We start from the raw sequence: 21738 nt of genomic DNA on the forward strand, positions 1-21738 counted from the left end.
AAGCCTGCTCCCATTGCTGGTAACTGTGGGCACCGGCGCTCCAACCCAATCCCCATCATGGCCTCGAGGAGTAAGTGCACCAAGTGTGTTGGGGTGGCACTTGGAGGAACAGGGCCTTGGGGTGGTAGACCCCCAGAAAGCATCCCCGGTTGCCCTGGACACCCCCATCTGTCACTGCCAATATCTGTTCTGTACAAGGGGGTCTTGACCAAAGGGTTGACCATTAAGGGGGGACCCTGACCAGTTGTCAGACCTTCAAATTGGAATTGAACTGAAAACTTTGACAGCCACTATTATAGCATTTATTTTATTAATACTAGAAATTCAAAGGCTTCTTCAACATCAGCTGCAAGAACATAGTGAGGGAGGTTGGACAAGCCCTCAGCATTTAACAGAGCTTTTTTTTTTTTTATTAATAATCAGTAATTAAAGTGCTAGTTTAGCCAAGGTGTAGAGATAAGCATCAGCTGTAGTGTAATTATATGTCTAAGGATAAAACCTAGAAACAGGCTCATTTATTCTCTTTAAGATCCAAATATTGATTTTGTAGCTAATTGCTACTCGGTTTTACAAGGAGAAGCCATAACAGAAACCTGCCTGCAATCACTCCTTTTCTGCAAATTCACAGATTGGGGTTTTTGCTACAATATTATAATATTGATATAGATATAGCTGGAAAATGCGCCCGGCTTCATGCCCATGGGCGTCACTGAATGAAGGCAATGTTTGACTTCTGCTTTGCCCATAAGTTGTTTTGTCTAGACGTCTGTAGTGAGAAATCTATAAAAATAAATACTACCTAGGCATCCAAACCGATAAATATTATTTTTATCTTGGTATGTCATTGGCCTGTTGTCCACTCCCCGGTGTGACCAGCTTAAGTTCTTGATAAACCTTCTCCAAAAGCTTCTAAAGCCATTGGGTCACTCTTCTAGACATACGTACCTCGGTTGGAAACATCTAAAGCTTTTAAGTAATCATAAGGTACCAGCGCCCTTTAAACTTCCTCTATGTTTGTCTCATGTGTATTTGAAGTTAGTTATTGTTCAGAAGAGTCTTATAATATGTGATATCTTTAAGTGGATTGGTATGACAACATAGCATCAGTCTTTAATTGGTATTCAATAACATTTTACAATTTTTATTGCATAAAGGTGGCAGTAGCTGCATTTGGGCATTCTCTGGGTTAAAACAATTACCGTTGTTAATTTAATTTACCTAAATGGTCGGATTTGCAGCCAATATCAACAAATCTCAGCGCCTTTGTTAGTGACCCCGTTGAGCCTACCACAGCATTTTGTTACCTATAAATCTTTCTTTTAATTGGGTCTCCGGTGAGTTTTGTAGGCAAACCTGTAAAATGTGGGTTTTCATTTCTACTCGGTTATAAATGGTCTAAAAACTGTAGTGTCTGTATAATCCTCGGATTGCTCTTGCTGCAAATCCAAATTGCTTATGGGTCTCCAAAGCCTTTTTGAAATATCGTAACCGTCATAAAACTCAGCCTTCTCTTTGTGAGGCTTCTCTTTAAAAATGTGGCTTCATTTTTATGAAATAAAACTCTGTTCCTTGTTCATGTTGCTATGGGCCGTCTACTTTTCACTGCCTAATATGTCATCTGATGTGTGTTTCTTAGAACTATTCATGACACACGTAGGCCATTGGAATGCAGATTAAAAGACTAGATCAGTGCTGTCCAACTGCTGTGGTACCGAGGGCCAACATTTTACTGGCCTATGTGGTGGAGGGCCGATAATGGAAGTCAGTCTTGGTCACTCCCCTTTTTACACCACACCCACTGTAAACCACACCCATGTTACCACAAGAACTTTTAAGATCATATCCACATTAACAGTGGTAGCACACAAAAAAACAAATGGTTGGTGTTCACTGCAGGGAAATCCTTTATCACTCATATGTGAAAAATTGAAGTTATATCAAAACATACCCTTAAATCCATATGCCTCATCCCCCCCTGTGAATAATACAACAACCCCCTAACACATGATTAACAAAAAATTTCCAAATGCTAACAAACCCCCAGAACAAACCCCTAACAGGCTTACATCCCACAGGTAGCATAGGGCAAGCAGAGAATGGCACACACAGGCAGCACTGGGCAAGCAGAGAATGGCACACACAATCAGCACTGGGCAAGCAGAGAATGGCACACACAGAGGGAAGGCAGAACAGAGCAGGAGACAGGGAAACCTATCATTCTAATATGTACTACATACAGTGACACAGTGCTGGTGCCCCAATAGCATTTTGAATAAGGTGTGAACAGTACAGGCTTTAGGATATAAACAATAGAGGTGTCACAAGTGTGAACAATAGAGGGGATTACAGTCTGAATTTGAGGTTTAAACAATGCAGGGGCCAGTTAATCTCTGTAGTGATACCTTTTAAATCTTACATATGGTAAGTAGACACAACATGTGGGGAGCCACAGGTTAGTTGGACAGCCCTGGACTAGATCATGACATTCTTCACACCGATAGTTTCGTTATAAACATGCTCAAATAAATGTTCAGGACATAACAGTATATCTGAGCCTACTTCTCTTAGGGGCAAGTCACTAACCTCCGAAAATTTGCCAGCAATGGCTTAGCAACGCAACACTTTGCCAGGCGTAGATTTGCCAGAACAACGCTAATTCACTAAAATCCGAAGTCGCGTCCAGGGCGCCGAACGTTGGCGAAGTTGTGCTAGCGTTACTGCGCCAACCGAAGAGAAGTTGGGCTACCGTTGACTAATTTGCATACGGCAGGAAGTTCAATGGACGTATATGTTGCAGCAAATACATTACACTACACAAGCCCAGGGAACCTTAATAAAATAAAAAGAAGTTGTTATATTGCCCTACACATGAGTGTATAGTTTATGTGCCATATGTTAGGAAATGTAGGGGGGAAGCCGGTTACCCCAAAAAAAATTTACGCTATTTTTCAGCCTATCACCCTGAAAAAGGAAAAGACGCTAGCGTTTTTTGGTACTTAGAAAAAATTTAAACTATTTTTTGAGGAACTCCTTTCTACTCTATTGCACTTCGCCTGGTCTGTGGTGGTGAAGGCAAGTCTGGTGCAAGAGGTAACATTCAGTAAAATCCGCATTTTAGTGAATTTGCGTAGTTACGTCCATTCGCCAGAGCGCAATTTCACCAGGCGTTAGGGAGTGAAGTACCACTAGAGTCTATCTCCTTCGCTAGCGAAGTTACGCCAATGACCGTTAGTAAATCGGCAAAGTAACGAAATGACGTCACGCTGGTAAAGCCAGCGTTAGTCACTGCGCCCTTTAGTAAATTTGCCCCTTAGAGTTTGACTTAACCTGTGGTATTTAAAAGCATGTGCCATTCTATATGCAGAATTTCCAGACATTCAATCATCTATCTATCTATCTATCTATCTATCTATCAATCATCTATCCTATCTCTCTCTCTCTCTCTCTCTCTCTCTCTCTCTCTCTCTCTCTCTCTCTCTCTCTCTCTCTCTCTCTCTATCTATCTATCTATACTATTTAAGGCATCTGGAAAGTCTAACCATATCCAGAAATGCAGCACCAGCACTTATTGTAAATGAGTTCTTGACCTTCCTATTCCATTGTTAAGTTTACTATAAATATTGTGTTTTAAAAATGTTGCTTTCATTTAATGTCTTCAACCTTCTCTACTCGTAGGCCTGGGCTCTTAAATATTTCGGAACCTGCTGCTCAGCCGTGGCTGGCAGATACCTGGCCAAACACTGGAAACAATCACAATGAATGCCCCATCAACTGCTGCACCTCTGGGAATGGCAACAGTGACAGCAACCTCACCACTTACAGTCGCCCAGGTTAGACCAATGGAAGAGACATGGGAGTATAGAATGAAGATGGGGCTGGGGTTATTGGTTTCTTAAAGCAAAGTTAAGACAATAGCATACCTTTTGGATTATGAAGATTACTAAACCACATATACAGTATTCATGAATCCAAGCAAACTCTTTAGCAGGAAAGTCACAGTTTCATAAATTTAACTCAACCACTTTTTTTTCACTAATTTGGCAGTGCTAGAGGGTTCCTATGAAAGAACGGGCGGTAGTAGCCCCACTGTCATCAGAGTAGCTCACGTGTCCAAATATGAACTTCAAACATTTTCTCGTTTGGTTTTCATTTTGTGAAATAATCCTCATGACTTGCAAACAAAGCTGGAAAGTAAGGACGTGTGCAGTAACTTCATTTTTTGGCTTTCTGTACGATTAACGCAGGGATATAATATAAGATTTCAGAAAAAATCAGAACAAAGATCATATTTTAAGGCAACACACACGATTTTAAGCATTTTGTAACTTGGTGAAAAAAAACATTTATTAAAGGTCAAATTTTAGTGGTATTAGAGCTTTTTGAAACCACGAGTAAATTCACTTACTCTAAAACCACGAATGCCATGAAAAGATCCACATATAATAAGAAAGCATGGAACAAAAGCCTGAACAGTGGGCTAAAAAATATGGAAACCTCTAAAAATTTTAGCTTTTTCAGACTATTACTAGCAGAAAAAATACCTGAAAAACGCTGAATAGGATCAGCGCAGCTCCCATTGACTTCTATGGGCCCTCAACGGCTTTTTAAACTTAAAAAGTTCTGTATTTGAAAATGTAATATAAGCTTTAGCATACTGAAATAAACTTTCTATATTGAATCAATTAAAAATTCTGTACCGTTTCTGAAGTTTATATTCACTATCCCTCTCTCAGCATCTATTTCTCTTCATGCAGGAGTTGGGTGTCAGATATTCATTGACAATTAGATCCAATATATCTTATAGGGGGGCTCCTTTTGCCTAGAAGATGTATTAGAGCTCACTCTATTAAAATCACCAGACATCATGTCTCTCTACATGCAGAATTTGTGCAAAAGGCAGTTATTTTGTTACATTTTGTTTGTACTGGAATTAGTTATTTGAGTGAGCTCTAATACATCTGCTAGGAAAGGAAACCTCCCTATAAGATATATTGGATCTAAAATATCTGCATGAAGACATGACAGGGGCAGCATCAATCTGACGGGCCCCTCCCAAGAACACCAAGTATTTATGATTTCCATAAATAACAAACAAACCGAACCTCATATCTTGGGTGAAAAAGGCTGCAGCTTATTTATAAAAACATTTAAGTGTTTCCACCCATCCCAATAGTGTTTCCTCGTGTCTCCACCTACCCCAATAGTAACCCAGGAACTACAACTCTCCTAATCCATAATCCTTAATCTCCTCTTCCGGGTTCCCTCATTCCTAGCCCTGTTATGGCCCTGTTGTTTCCAGTTCCTGGCTCACTCCCCCGGGCATTCTGAATAAAGAGAAATAGATGCTGAGAGAGGGATAGTGAAGATAAAGATAAATTGCTCAAAGTCATCCCCATGTCATTTTAGCACTGGTTACCCTTTTTCTTCTGCTGACCCCTTTTTCCTCTGCTAACCTTGCAATATCAAGGGCACAGCTGCATAAATGACTATTTTGACATTTCTACTGGCAGTTGGACAAGTGAAGCATTGAATTAGAATAAAGCATACATTCTTAAATAAAATCCCTTTGTGGGACACCCTATGATCCATTTTAAAATACTTTAATTCTCTTTACATATCTTTCAATCGCTGTGAAATTAAATCCAAGTCACGTGCAGTGAATAGTTTTATGGCCACACTGATGGATATATTGTTCCCTATGCCTTAATTGGATGTGAGGCATTGCCATTGGTAATAAAAAAAAAAGTTATTTTTCTTTTCCAGGGTTTAACATTTAAGACAGGAATTTTGGTATGTTAATTTCAGTGGTATAATAAGTGAATTATCCCGGATTTTTACAGCAGAGGGGCAGCCAGACTTTCAGGACTTGTAATTGTACCACAAGCTTTAATTAACCTATATCATATTTTTTTTAAATTAACCGCTTAGGTAAATTATTTGAAAGAATGAAAAAAAAAAAAACTAGATTAGGCATGTTAAATTACATTTTAAATGACAAGCTTGGGGATTTAATTACATTTAATCACAGGACAGGCATTAAAAGTCAATGTAATATAAAGGACATTTCCATATTAAACCTGGATATGATTTGTGGTGGGGCGTACTCTGTGGGCTCTGTCTATGATTCTAGGTATGACTATAAGGTATGAAATTAGATTAAATTTGGGTTTATACAATCTAAAATATACTATATGTATGTAATGAATGGATGCACACAGCAGGACTGAATTTTGGCTCTGGTAAGCAAGACTTGTCTGGAGTATGTGGTTTTGATTCCTGTCCATTATTTATACTGTAGATCTTGGTGCACCCAGGCATCACATAGGTAAAGGTATGAGATCTGTTATCTGGAATACTCTGAACCAGGGGTTTTCAGGATAAGGGATCTTTTCTGTAATCTTGGATCACCGTACCTTAAATCTGCTAAATAAAACATTTAAACATTAAATAAACCCAACAGGATTGTTTTGCCTCTAATAAGGCTTAATTATATCTTAGTTGGGATGAAGTACAAGGTACAGGTATGGGACCTGTTATCCAGAATGTTCGGGACATGGGGTTTCTCGGATAACAGATCTTTCCCTAATTTAAATCTACTAGAAAATCTGTCAAATAGCAATTAAACCAATAAGCTGGTTTATTGGCCCCAATAAGGATTAATTATTTCTTAGTTTGGATCAAGTACAAGCTACTGTTTTATTATTACAAAGTTTTCAAAAATGTTGATTATTTGATAATAATGGAGTGTACGGAAGCCGGCCTTCCCGTAATTCAAAGCTTTCTGGATAATGGGTTTCTGGATAATGGAACTGTTTTATCTCTACACGGAAAAGGGTAATTGCTTTTAGAATTGTGGATTATTTGATGGAAGTATATGTGAAATGGCCTTCCCATAATTCAGAGTTTACTGGCTATCAAGTTTCAGGATTTCCAGATCAGTCAATTATTTTGCAGGGCAATCTGGCTTAATAGGCGGCATTAACTAGTCTGATTAATATGGATGTCCCGTTTACTATCCAGAACCATCCTCTATTCCAAATGTACCCTTGGTTTTCCCCTTGAGCATTTATTTGCCAGGATAGAATCCTCCATGTGCATTTCAGTTGCAGGTAAAAAAAACTGCTAAATAGGTTGCTATACAACAGGGGTACCCAAAAGGTAGACCGGGATCTACCAGTAGACCTTTAGCTGGTGATCAGTAGAACTCAAGACACTGTCAACAAACATCTTGTCTAAATCACCCTCCTATTTAATGCTTTTCATTCTCATATTTATTATGTTAAGGTTAAATAAGAAATAGTTATTTGTTAAATATGGCAATATAAATTCTAACTAAAAAGTAGACCTCGCATTAGTAAAGTATTCCATACAACATTATGACCTACTTGAGTAGCGAGTGTTAACTACTGTGTTATATTAAGCATGGTGTTCAGACTTCATTATAGTTTAAAATATCATATATTTTATATTATTGGACCACATTAAAGTATTATAAATTCTAGGCAAAATTTCACTTCCTAATAAACAATCTGTTTGTGTTCTGTTTGGAGCAGCGGACTGCATTGCGAATTACAACAACCAGTTGGACAGCAAACAGACAAACTTGATGGTGCCTGATTCAGCTGTTTATGGGGATGTTGACTTAAGCAACAAGATCAATGAGATGAAAACATTCAACAGCCCCAATCTGAAAGATGGGAGGTTTGTCAATCCCGCTGGCCAGCCCACCCCTTATGCCACCACTCAGCTCATCCAGTCGAACATAAGCAACAACATCAACACATCAGCTGGTGACGTGGACGAAAAACACTGGAAACCCCCATGTCAGCAGAAACCGGATGTCACTCCAATGCAGTATAACATCATGGAGCAAAACAAAATCAACAAAGGTGAATTGAATGCGTGTTACTATCACTGAGGTTGGCATCTTTTACTGCATATAATTTGTTCGGAGAACGAGTGAGCTGGTGTTTAATTGAGTCTGTTCTAGAGTTTCATAGACTTTATTTTTGGTGGTGGTTGTCTTGGCCCACATCACTTAGGGTTGCTGGCAGGCCTGGACTGGGAGTCAAAATAGGCCCTGCCATTCCAAGTACACAGAGGCCCAAACAGCCCCCTACAAGCCCAAAACAGCCTCCTACCAGCCCACTATATGGTAACTTTCTATGGAACCATACAGCAGCCCCTCTGGCATTTGCTAGAACCCACAGATTGCCAGTCCGGGCATGGTTGCTGGTCACACTAACCCAAGAAAGCAGTAGGAAATATGTGGGCACCATCAACAATGCTGCCAGTCTCTGCTTTTTTCATGTGATCTCAATGTGATACATTGTCACGGTAATACTTTTTTACATTCTTAATTATGTGGTTCAAGAGGGTGCTTATATACCGTAGCTAAGATTTAAATGCTGGTTCTCGCAATTCCAGTATCATTGTGGCTGAGCAAAGTGTTGCAGTCACTACAATAGTGTCCAATATTTCAAAATGAATGCAATTGGGCGAGCATTTGTTTATTGGGTCCTACTAAAATGTAAGTGGTAGGGAGAGTTTCACATCCCAGGGGTGTAACTATAGAGAAAGCAGACCCTGCGGCTGCAGGGGGCCCAAGAGGTATAGGGGTCCCATGAGGCCCCAATTCATATCCAATTTCAATAAATATTGGTAAAACAAGTCAACCTCTAGATATTTCACGGGCCTGAAAAGTAGTTTACTGTGGGGCCCAGTAATATCTAGTTACACCACTGGCACATCCATTATTAAAATAGCACTAGCAGATGTTTCTTTGGCTGCAAACATGTTGCACCTATTGGCACAGCATCCTGTGGGAATCCTGGGATTACTTCCACGGTGGCTTAAAGAAGAAGCAAACCATTGATAATAAAACCCCCCAACCCTACATAGACCCCCTCTCTGCTCCCCCTCAGCCTAGGTGTTATCCCCGGTAAATATCCCTAACTCTTTACTTACCTGTCAGATTCAGGGCATCGGAGTTCACGGGCACCATCTTCCGGTCTTTTCAGGCGCTTCAGCAATTTCGGCACATGCACAGTTGTCGCAAAACAGAAACTTGCGCCGACTATGCATGCACCAATTTGCCGCTCTACTCCTGAAGCTTACCGAAGAGAAGAAGATGGCGCCCGTGAACTCTTATGATTTAAGATTAGGTTCATTTAATTGAACTGCACACAGCCAAATAACCCACACCCAGAAAAAATAAGTGAAAACTAACCAAGAAAAAAAATGCTTCTTACAATGTCCTCATTTCTAGACATCCCCATGTCACATGTCTTCATTCTTGAATCTCTGCTCGGCCTCGCTCTGATTCATTTTGTAACGACAGCTGCTGCCTCTGTAAAACAGATCCTTTTTATCAGACAATCTGTCCCTTTAAATAAAGTCTGCAAATACCACCGCCTGCTCTTTTCCCTAGCAGGAACTAATATGTCTGTATTAATGTCCCTTTAAATTCTCTTGTGTACAGCTGGAGTGCTCGCTGTTTGCCTCTGCTTGTTATTACTTTTATTGGGAGGTGAATTCTTCAGGGGGATCTTGGCTTTAGATCTTTTTAATAACGGCGAGCCACGGCTCCAATTCTCCCCGAGCACACGCAGAACCATTGTACTACTATGCATGTAAATTCCAAAGCACCAGATTAACAATGTCACAAAGTTAATTAGCATTCGGCTAACCTTTGCAACTGAATTTAGTAGAGCAAATAATAAACCGCTGATAAAATAAAATCAAATATAAGAAAATGAATATGGCAAGATTTGATCTCAATGCTAGAGAGCGTGAGGGATTGGTTGGAAGCCGGAGAACATATTTAATTCATGAGGAAGATACAATACAATCAGAGTCATCAGAACATCTGATTAAACATAGATCACAATCCCAATCTTCATGTCTAACGGAGACTTCATTATCCTCTAGAAAAAGAAAAACATCCAGGTGAATTTACTGCGCTCGGCTTCATATAGTAGTCTCTACGTTATACTTTCCCCCTATAACAGGGGGGGGTTATACCCATCGTAAATCACAAGCCACTTGAAAAAAAACAAAAAAAAAACAACTTGGGCAATCTATAAATAATTGTTGAAATTTGAAATAAAAGTGAAAATTAGATTGAAACACCGAACTGTAACCAGAAACAGTTAAGGGCATGTTCAAGACAAAAGAAAATGGGTTTGCAGATGTTTTTTCCCGACCAAGGGTGGCAGAACCGTGCAATTTGCTTTAATAACATGATTTGCAAATGTCCCTGCCGAGGAACCAAACAGTGCCAACTTTTGAACTATGAAATATATATCTTGGTGATCAGCCTTTGTTTCTATTGCAGCTGTATAACTCATTCTGTTTGCTGCTTGCAATGGGCTGTGTCTGTATTGTGTGTTATTGTAGGGGTGTCACTTCTTATTTCTGTTTTTGTAATTTTTCTCCATAGACCCATTGTTTATAAGGCTGCATTTGATTTTTTTTGAGTAATACCATTCTGAATAAAATGTCAGGGACCACTAACATCTGCTTCATATTACAATTTTTAATCAGTGTCATTACCATAAAGGTGCAAGTGTCAAGATGTGGTTTCAGGATTATCTTTCAATAGTTGTTTAGACGTGACAGTCACTTTATATCAGAGATTGTTTCTTATTCTCTTCAAACCCCCATTTAGGCCCGACATTTGGCCAGGATCCCCATTAGTTCATAATAAGGTTGTTAACCTATAAAAACTTTGCTGTATCAACCATAGTTCCAACATTATCTCGGACAGCAAATTGGTCACCCTAAATTGTGTTCTAAATGACCTTCAATAAGTGCCTAAGTGAGCCAATAGGCATTTCCCACCAGATTGGTCCATAACTGGCCTTCAGGCTCGGCCCCAACCTCTATTCTGTATTTTACCAGCAGTTAGGATCATTAGGGTCGTCTTTAAGAAGTTTGCTTCAATGAAAATTCTTGGTGCACCATTGGCCTAAGTTAAGGTGCTTTTGGTAGAATCCTGCACTTTGATATAGCCATGGGACTCAAGGTGGCTCCCCCTCAACTTCCTTAAAATGCAGTAGCAAGTCCTTATATCTAGTTTTCTTAAGTAGTTCAGGGATACATATCTCACAAGTAAACAGAATTGGAAGGAGATGGAAGGCAGGGTGCCATGTGCCAAAATACAATTTGTACCCTGCTTTCTAGATGAATTGCTGCAGCTGCCACCATGAATACAATGCATTCTAACATGCAACTTAGTCAGTACAGCAGACTCAGGCTCAAGGGGGCCTACATCTATATCAACTGGCCTCAATGGGACCAGCTTTGGTGCCCATTAGTGTTCTTGCATTTTTGCCCAGGATCTTCATGAAAATCCCCATGAAAATACCTTTTTAAAGTGGATGAATGTGGTAATAATCATCAACATTCCTCATGAACCAACTAAACATGGATTATGAAAAAAAAATACTTTTCCCATTTAGATGCTTTGAGCATTGTTTATTTTTTTGACCCTGCCTAAGACAGACATGAAGGGAGGGGATATGAGTGCCCCAACTCGGCTATTATTCCATTATGAAATGTACCAAGTGCATGTTCCATAACAAAACCTGTTTAGTGGGAATCTGTTAAACATGGGCGAGCGTTTCCCCCGTAGGTAAATTATATTGTTCTAAGTTGAATGCTAGCCCAGTTATAACAAGGAAGGAACAGTCTTTTTGTATCAGTTACTTGTATAAGTGCCACTATGCAACATCCCAGCAGGCTTATTCCTTTCTGCAGACCTTGAAGGATTCCCTGAAGATCCTTCTTTTCAAGGAAGGCTGACAGCATGTAGCAGCTCTAAAGACAATACAATACATGCAGTGCTAACAATCTCGCTGAAAATGAGTTTCAAATGTTACATAAGGCACAGGGGATATTCACCCTCAGACCCATGGTCCTGTAAGAGCAATAAATCACAGCACAGCAGCTTCTTTTCTAGCGGCATGCCTTAAAGCAGGGGTCACTTTGTGGCAACATATGTCGCTCATGTGACACGGGCTTATTAACCGCGCTGCCCATTTCTGTATATTTTTTTTTTCCCTTTCTAAGCTTAATGATATTTTTAGAGGCATTATCTGAAACACATGGCCTCCAGATATTGCTGAAGGATAACTCCTGCTGGCTGCCTGACTGATGGAAATGGTCGCTCAGTAACAGCTGGAGAGACGTACGTCTGACATTCCTGCTTTAGAGCTTTATTAGCAGAGTGCAAGAGATTCAAATAAAATGAGAAGTATTCCCTGCTTGCACTGGTATGGAACAGCAAACTCTATTATGCCTTTATGACTGTATTAGGTAAATAGCTGGATACTGATGATAGTTCCCCTTTAATGCTGTGGGTCATACTCCTGTTTAGCTGAGGGCAGAATGTAACAAATGAGTCAATTACATTTTCAGTGTAATATAACTCCTAGCAAACACAATTACCAAATATATCAAAGACCCAAGAACTATCTACTTGCTGCACATTTAACCTCCTGCTGCCGACTGCCCTTTGCACTGATTAGAGAATATGCCTTCAAACTAACAGTGGTCAGTAGTAATACGAAATTGTCTGAAAAAGCCCAGTCCAATGTCTAGAATGTATAATGATATTTTTATGTATCGGCAAACATTATATTTTATCATTTTATATATTGTGCTTCTAACGAATAAAATGTGTTTAATGCCTTATAAACATGGAGTGTGTAGAGGGTGGGCAGGATAGTAGATCCAAGAAATTACTGATTATCCGCTTTACTTCTTTGGAAGGTCTCACCTTATATCATACCACTTTTTATATAGGGTGGTCATTGGAAGTATTTTGTGATATATCTGTGCATACAATATATTCTACACCCACCACATTTGTTTTGCATGCTTGGTGTATACACACAAGAGCAGATCTAACAAGGAGCATGACTAGTTTAATGTTGTGAATTATTTCCTTTACATATTGACAGTGTTGTAGGGGCTGTTGGTGGTGGGACAGTAAGAAGAGAATTATATACCATATCCATGTTACTATGAAATATTAAAAGTTCGTGACTTCTCTCGATGTGTCAATGTTTTGCCTCCTTTAAATTAAAAGGAGATAATATATTATTTCTGTCCCCCGTTTTAGATTACCGTGCTTCAGACACTATTCCTTCCACCATTCCCTATAACCAGTCCCATGACCAGAATGCTGGAGGGTCTTACAACAGCTCAGACAGGGGGAGTAGCACATCTGGTGAGTATGGGGTATATTTTACTAGTATAGGTTTATGCGTGTGCTTCTGAGATTGCTCTACCTCAGGGGTGCCCAACTCAAGGTACATTACCAAATTTCTGGAGCAACACAAGAATAAAGAAAGTCCCATGGCAGGCCAAATAAGGGCTGTGATAGGTGGACCCTATGTGGACTGGCAGCCTACTGGAGGCTTTATTTGGCATTACACCTAGTTTTTATACAATTAAAACTTGCCTCCAAGCCTAAAATTCAACAATAAGAACCTGCCTTGAGGCAACTGAGAGCAAATCCAAGGGGTTGGTGAGCAACATGTTGCTCGCCAGCCACTTGTTGGGGACCATTGCTAGCTGTAATATAGGAGTTTTTATACATGCAGAGGTCCTAACACGCATTGGTCATGTTTAGGTTCATGATTGTCTCTTTGATGACAGTTTATTGATCTCTACTCGACCCACATCCATAAGCAGACTATTCAGTTTTAGTATGTAGTAGTTGTTGTTGTAGATATTTCTGACCCCTATAGCAATTGTTATCCAGGAAAGAACAGTAAAGCTCCTTGCCAACTGCTTAGATTGCTTCTTTATATTCAACTCAAGGCAAATGGGAACTTGTTGGTTGCAGATGTAGAAAACTGTTGCTGTATGGCATGTGTAGCTGTTTCAAGGGAACATTAGATCAAGTGTTTGCACAATTCTGGCTGCTGTCCCCATAAACCTAACATGTGCAAAATAAAACCAGAAACTAGTAACTAAGGGAGATGAAAATCTTATAAACTTTCATTTATCAAAACTCTTAATGAGAATTATCATATTAAGACCACTTTAACTTTTCTCACTGGGACAAATAATTTAATTGCCCCTAAAGCAATGCCGGACAAGTACAAATGACATATATTCAGCGGCTTAATGCAAGAGTGAAACATTAATAGATCATATCGAGATCATATTGTATTTTAGGTCACGGCAATTAAATAATAAAAATGCACTTGAGAAAATATGTCTACAGCTCATTTATTTTAGATGATAATCTATAATGCAATTAATTGCTAGGCTAGGATCACTGTAAATGCTGTTGCTTGTAAAAATCATTTGTGACTTTATTGCTTTTTAGGTATTTATTAGCTATTAACATAATGAATCAGCTGCTGTGTAAGTTATGTCTATCCTATTTTTTTCCCAGAGATTAATATTTGTTGTTTTAATTGTAAAAAATGTGTTTCCGTACATGGCAAGTGAGATTGTGTCATGATAAGTAATAACAGTTGTGTTTTCCATTGCATTTTAGGGAGCCAAGGACATAAGAAGAGTACTCGTACCCCAAAAGTATCAAAACAGGCTGGCATGAACTGGGCAGATCTCTTGCCACCACCACCTGCTCATCCCCCACCACATGGTGCCACTGAAGACTATACGTTGTCAGCAGATGAAAGGTAATAACATGTATAATCATTAAGACCCAATACCATCCTTTTTACAGCTTGTGTGGCTTCATTGCCTGTCCCCTTTTACCTGTATTGAGTCACATTTGAAGAGGACTGAGAATGGAATGTATATACAGTAGATTGTCAAGCGAATGTTTCATACCTGACATTGTTCATTGTTTTGAAGGCAAATATACTGCCATAATATAGACTAGTTTGTGGTCCAAGATGTTGTTTCCCAGTAATAGAGTTCTGCACATTCATCTCCATAATTGTTTTAAGATGGTAGAGGCTCCAACAGATTCTTGTGTTAGACTTCTGTACTGTGACACAACCAGTTGTCTTGTCCTATCATATACAGAAGCGGTATTATAAAAGGATGTAAAGTCATCCCATTATGTTAAACGGGTTGTTCACATAACTTTTAGTATGTTATAGAATGGCCAATTCTAATCAACTTTTCAAATGGTTTTCATTTTTTATAGTAATTTTAATTATTTTCCTTCTTCTTCTGGTTCTTTCTGATGGTCGAATAGGGGTCACTGACCCCATCTAAAAAAAACGCAAAAGCTCGGTAAAGCAACAAATGTAAACTCATTTTATCTATTGAGATCCTTTCCTATTTATATTCCAGTCTCTTATTCCAGTCTCTTATTCAAACCAATGCATGGGACCCTAGCTACCAGATTGCTTAAAATGCAATTTGAAGAGCTGCTTAATAAAAGCCAATAATAAAAAATGAAAACCAATTGCAAATTGTCTCAGAATATCACTCTCTACATCAAACTAAAAGTTATCTGAAAGATGAACCACCCTTTAAAGGATTCATATAGAAACCCTCAAAACAAGGATGTTTCCAATATACATGAATTATTTTTTTCTTACAGCTATAAAGATAAGCGATCCGGTGTCTTCCATTCTAACAGGCAGCCTAAGTGAACCCTACCCGAGTTGCTCAAGGCACTTGACCAGTTGTTGGCTGCCCTATTCTCTCAGTTCAGCTGGAGCCCATTGGATCAAAGCCTTCACAGATAGCTATGAGCATACTTGCTTCCGATTGGCTCCTGCTGCACACAGGGATCTGTGCCGTAGGAGACCTATCAGATTGCAGCAGAAGCGAAGCACCGACTGACTGAGGCTGCCTGTTAAAGCTGAAGATACCGGTTGTTTCTCTTTTTCTCATTAAAAAAAATAATTTTCAGAATCCCCTTAATTTACTGGAATGGCTTTACATCCCCTTTAAGTTCCTGATGAGTCTGGTGTGATTGTGTGTGTATATATGTGTGTGTTTGGTGAGTATACAGATTTAGTTTACATATCTGTGACGCTATCCATAGGTGAGTTCCCCTCCAAATGAAAATAGAAATATTTTGAGGGAATCCTTCCACCAAGTTAGTGTTACTTTGTGTTTGTGGGATGCGTTACAACAAGAGATCAAAAATTCACCCATCCCAAACAGGCAAAAACCCAGATACAAGCCAGATAATAGGTAAGAAAATAATCAGTTGTTTGATTTGTCTTTCAATAATCCTGTAGCTATGACAGAGCATTACCTTGCCCAATACCACCTACAAGGATGTATCTCCAGCAAGATGAACTTGAAGAGGAAGATGAAAGGGGCCCAACACCTCCGATAAGAGGAGCTGCCTCTTCCCCTGCTGCTGTGTCCTACAGCCATCAGTCCACTGCCACTCTTACCCCATCACCTCAGGATGAACTCCAGCCAATGCTTCAGGACTGTCCAGAGGAGATTGGTCATCCTCAACATCAGCTAGAACGAAGGTAAATATACTGTTCTGTAAGAGAATAATTTTGAAGCTGCGTCTTTTCAGCTGATGTCGCCAACTCTTCTAACAGCATGGATGGAAATACAGTTAAGAAACAAGCTGGACATGTTATATGTTTTCTAGATACCTAAAATAAAAAGAGCAGTATTTAAATTTGGAAAGCAAAGTTCATTGAAACCCATAGAAGGTTTGCTCACAGTTTCATGTGAGGTTTAGTGATGGGTGAATCTGACCCATTTTACTTCACCAAAAATTTGCGAAACAATGAAAATTTGCCGAAATGCATTGAAGTTTATGAGCGACAAAATTGTTTTGACAAATTGTGCGACACATTTTTGATGCACAACATTTTTTTTTCACCAATAAGAATCTATGACCATAATTTTCACTGCAAAATTGCTAAAAAAAATTCCGCTCATCGCTAGTAAGGTCTCCTCACCACCTGCAAACCCCTATGCCCCTAATAGCCAACAGTTTCTTAACCTCATCCATCCATATGCCTATAAACGGCTTTGTAAAATGAGTACTGCTGAAGAGATATATACTTACTTTTGCTTAAGGAACCCCATGGACCTGATGCTGACCTGACCATTGAATTCGCTTTAGCTAAGCCATGCACTATGATTTCTGAGTTAACAACCTGTTGCCTTTAAATATGGCTTTTTTTTTCATTTTTAATATGCAGGCGTCATCAAATTAGTCCTCCTCCTCCTCCAAGGCCCATTTCCCCACCTCATACATATGGTTATATTTCTGGACCAATAGTCTCTGATATGGATACTGATGTACCTGAAGAGGAAGGGGATGATGGGGAAATGGAAGTCACCAAGATCCAAAGTCGAAGACATCTTTTACGTGGCCTAGAACAGACACCTGCTTCCAGTGTTGGAGACCTGGAAAGTTCTGTGACTGGTTCCATGATTAATGGATGGGGCTCAGCTTCTGAAGAAGACAATGTTTCCAGTGGACGATCCAGTGTCAGTTCATCAGATGGATCATTTTTCACAGATGCGGATTTTGCACAGGCTGTTGCCGCCGCCGCAGAATATGCCGGGCTTAAAGTAGCGAGGCATCAAATGCAGGAAGCAACAGGAGGTGAGTCTCATAAGTTGTGTCCCAGATAAAGGAGAACAAATTCAAGTGATATAGAAATTATTGTTGATGCAAGCATGCCTTACATCACTGATCCATTCATGGAAAAACCTTAATGATGAGCTGTTGAACAGTTACAGTCACATAGCCCTCCACCATTTAGTAATAATGGAAGCTGATTGCCATATATCTTTTAATTCCCCCACAGATTAACCTCCTTTCTGCACAATTTAGGTCTTTGATAGAGGCACTCAAAATGCCTTACATCTTGTGACCTTAAAAAGTTTCAATACACTCTGTACCATAGATTTTATATCTTAGCTTAGTTTTTAAGATAAAGCCTTAAAATTTGGAGATATATTGTATATAGTTTTTAAAGCTTTAAAAGACAGTGGGGCTCATTTATAAACACTGGGCAAATTTGCACCTGGGCAGTTACCCATAGCAACCAATCAGTGACTGGCTTTTTATAGGCAGCTGCCGGTTGAACAATGAAAGCAAACATTTGATTGGTTGCCATAAGTTACTGCCCATGTGCAAATTTGCCCAGTGTTTATAAATGAGCCTCACTGTTTATACTAGGGAAGCATGAATAATAAAATTATGCTTCAGCTATACTGTATACTGAAGTTGTGGAGTATGTTTTTAAAAAAATGGAAAGGGAATATGTTGGTGTTGCATTGTAATTAAAATCGAAATACAGATGTAAATTAAAACATTGTTCAGACCAGAGTTAGTTGTTTAGTAAGTATGCCAAAAATGCACCATATCAAGAGATGTTGAACCAAAATAGAAGTATCAGGTGGTGTTCAGCCTCTCGTTCCAGCTGTTGCTTCGGAATATTGGGATTTGTTGTTCAACAACAGCTGAAGTGACACAAAAGGGCCATTTCTAATCTCTAACAACTGTATATTGATTTACAATATTGTGTTTTTTTTGTCTCCCAGGTCGAAGACCTTTCCACGCATCTCACTGTCCAAGACCAACAAGCCCAGTGTCAACAGACAGCAACATGAGCACTGCTGTCATACAGAAAAGCCGTCCTGCCAAAAAGCAAAAACACCAGCAGGGACATCTTCGGAAAGATGTCTACACAGATGGTGAGAATCAGTTAAATGTAACACTGAGGCTTTTATCACAATGTGATCCTATTAATACTGTGGCCTAAGATAACATTCTTCCTCTGTCTTTGAAAACCTACCCACTGCTGTTTTTTCTTTTACAAAAAATATAAAGTGGACATAATTTTAAGTAACAAGAAATATTACTTTCTATCAGATTAACTGCAGAACAAATAACAAATATTGATAATTCATATCTACATTTTCTGTAGCCAATGTCAATTTTGGAGACATAGTTTGTATTTATCTTTAAATGTCATTAAAACTTCTGCTAATAATAATGATTTTTAATGAATACTTTTTTTATGCCAAGGGCATGTAAGAGTAGGAAAAAAATACTTTCAAAGAAGTGATTATAAAAGGAACCTCATTGGATTAGTTTAATTTAATTACTAGAGTCCATTAACTAATTAATACTGATTGGGACATTTATATATAAATATATATTTTATAAAAATCAATGTATGAATTACACAAGGATTAAGCATTTCATTGTTTTATTGGCAGCCTACATTAATGTAATTATTTGGATGGTCCTTTTGCCGACACTAAGTGCTCTTTTGCAACCAGCCAATAAGTTACTTTTTTCAGACTTGTTGCCAAATTCATCCATTTTACCATAGCAGTAATACTGATAGATAATAACTGATATTTTCTAAATGTGAATTTAAAAAAAAATCTTTGCAGAATGTCTTACATCTTCTGGGGAAGTGTAATTAATGTGCTTTTCATTAAGTAATCATTCATTATGTTACTCTTTGGAATTTTATGAGTATTTAAAAATATTTTTATTTTATTTAAAGATAATAAAAACTACATTTTTCAAAATGATGTATTTCACTGACATGGCGTTCACATTAAAAATGGGTTTAATTGTGCTTATTGCCAGTGAATATACTTAAAATCAGTAGAGCGTACCAATGTTTTCCATTGGTATTAAAATCTTTGTGGATGCGGTACTTAATTGATTAAGAAACTTCACATTCAGGATGCCCATCTCCATCAAGGCAATTTGAATGAGCAGCTTCTTTCAAGTTAAGCTCCTTGGGGATTGCATGAGTTGAGATGCCATCCATTTGATTCTTCCCTTAAATGTGCATATCTGAATTATAGATAGTATGTTTTCTATTAAGTGGTGCAGTTCCACTGCAAGAAATAGTTTTATATTGTTGCGTTCTTAAAGGAAAACTAAAGTTTAACTAAAGAAGTAGCTAGAAATGTTGAACATTATGTTTTCGATTTCTGTACTAGCTCAAGGCAACCACAGCCCTTTAGCAGTAAAGATCTGTGTCTCCAAAGATGCCCCAGTAGCTCCCCATCTTCTTTTCTGCTGATTCACTGCAAATGCTCTGTGCTGCTGTCACTTACTGAGCTTAGGGACCCACTCACAATATACAGTACACATAGAATAGAAATGTCACAATATAAGGCTGATTAGTAATTAATACAGATAATTACTACATGGCAGCACAGAAACCAGTGCAATTAGCATCAGAATTTACTAATCAGTCCTGTAGCATCAGCTTATATTACAGATAGTGATAGGCGAATAAATTCGCCTGGCACGAATTTGCTCCGAATTTCAGTGTTTCGCCGCCGGCGAATAAATTTGCGAATCTCCCGCGAAAATTCGCCAGTGAAAATTTCTGGTTTTTGCGATATTTTTTTGGGGGGGAAATGTCTGATTTTCACGATTTTTTTGTGAAAACCTTCAAATTTCACAATTGTTTGTGAAATCCTTCAAATTTCAAGATTTTTTTAGTGAAAACATCCAAATTTCATGATTTTTTTGTGAACTTTCCGATTTCATGATTTTTCTAGAATTTTTCGAAAAATTCGCCCATCACTAATTACAGACAAACCTTGTTTTCTACTTAATAATTTGCAACGACCCCTAAGATTAGCTTCTCATCATCTGCTCAAAGCAAACTGAGCATGTGAGTGTCACAGACACTTTCCAAGATGGTGACCCCCTGTGACAAGTCTGAAGTCCTGGATCATTGCTGCTACTGACAAGCTGAAACTTTAGGCTGGTGCAATAAGTTCAGTATATAAAATATGGCAGTTTTAGCCATATTCATTTTTAGGGTTTAGCTCTCATTTAAGAGGGAATGTTTTGATGAAATGGTATTGTAAATCGGTAGTGAAATATTAACAACGATATAAAACTTTTTTTAGTTGTGAGCAGGAAGAGTGATTTAAGGCTCTGATGAAGCGCCCAATAGGGCGAAACGCATCAGGAGTGTTTGGCTAACACAGGGTAGGCAGACTGGGGGGAAGACACTGCACTGTGGTGTGTTTGTAAAATGTGTTGATATGCAATTTTGCTGTGGTTAAAATGTTAATAAATACCGTAAATGTTTTAAGTGAGAAGCTGTGCATGTCTTTAATTGTATTACAATTGAAGTGGACCTGTGCACGGCTCTTACTATATAGATAGCATCTACCCCAAAATCCTTATTTAATAGAGTGATTTAGGGGCCTATTAATCAAAATTCAAATATGTGAATTTCAACATTTTTTAACAAACTCAATTTTTTTTGACAAACTCAAATATTTGTTAATTCATAAAAAAATGTAATGTAAAAAAAGTTGATTGAATAAAACCATGAAAAAACCGAAATGTATAGCATTTCTATTCAAGTCATAATTTGCGTTAGTTCTACAAGCTCTCGAAATTTTTGAAGAAATTAAAAAAAAATCTCTAGATTTTGCATAGGACAGCTCCCAAAGACTTCTACGTAAACTCGCAAGTTTTTAGATGCCGAAGTTGTTCATTTGAGTCTTTGTACTTAAAAAATATGGAACATTCGAGTTTTTGAAAGCATTTTAAATTAACGATTTTTGGAGCAAATACAACTCTTGACAAAATTTGACTATGAGCATTGAAGAATCACCCCCTTAGTTTTAAACAGTACTGAAAGAAATAGCGTTGTGCAAATAGGAATTATGCTTCATTTTTTTTTTACATTGACACTACACTTAGGGGCACATTTACTAATGGTTGAATATCGAGGGTTAATTAACCCTCGATATTCGACCGACGAAGTTAAATCCTTCGACTTTGAATATCGAAGTCGAAGG

General features: G+C 38.4%; 1 protein-coding gene across 1 annotated transcript in view; it reads left to right on the plus strand.

Annotated features, from left to right (window-relative positions):
* robo1.L (roundabout guidance receptor 1 L homeolog) overlaps nucleotides 1-21738 on the plus strand; it is a gene marked incomplete at its 5' end in the record, with an annotated part of 197096 nt that overhangs the window by 167552 nt on the left and 7806 nt on the right. Inside the window, 7 exon segments of the mRNA NM_001090781.1 lie at nucleotides 3676-3830; nucleotides 7554-7889; nucleotides 13127-13234; nucleotides 14519-14663; nucleotides 16191-16436; nucleotides 17127-17536; nucleotides 18481-18633. Coding sequence (NP_001084250.1) covers nucleotides 3676-3830; nucleotides 7554-7889; nucleotides 13127-13234; nucleotides 14519-14663; nucleotides 16191-16436; nucleotides 17127-17536; nucleotides 18481-18633 — 1553 coding nt within the window.

The sequence above is a fragment of the Xenopus laevis genome, chromosome 2L (assembly GCF_017654675.1).
Source record: "Xenopus laevis strain J_2021 chromosome 2L, Xenopus_laevis_v10.1, whole genome shotgun sequence".
Classification (NCBI taxonomy): Eukaryota; Metazoa; Chordata; class Amphibia; order Anura; family Pipidae; genus Xenopus; species Xenopus laevis.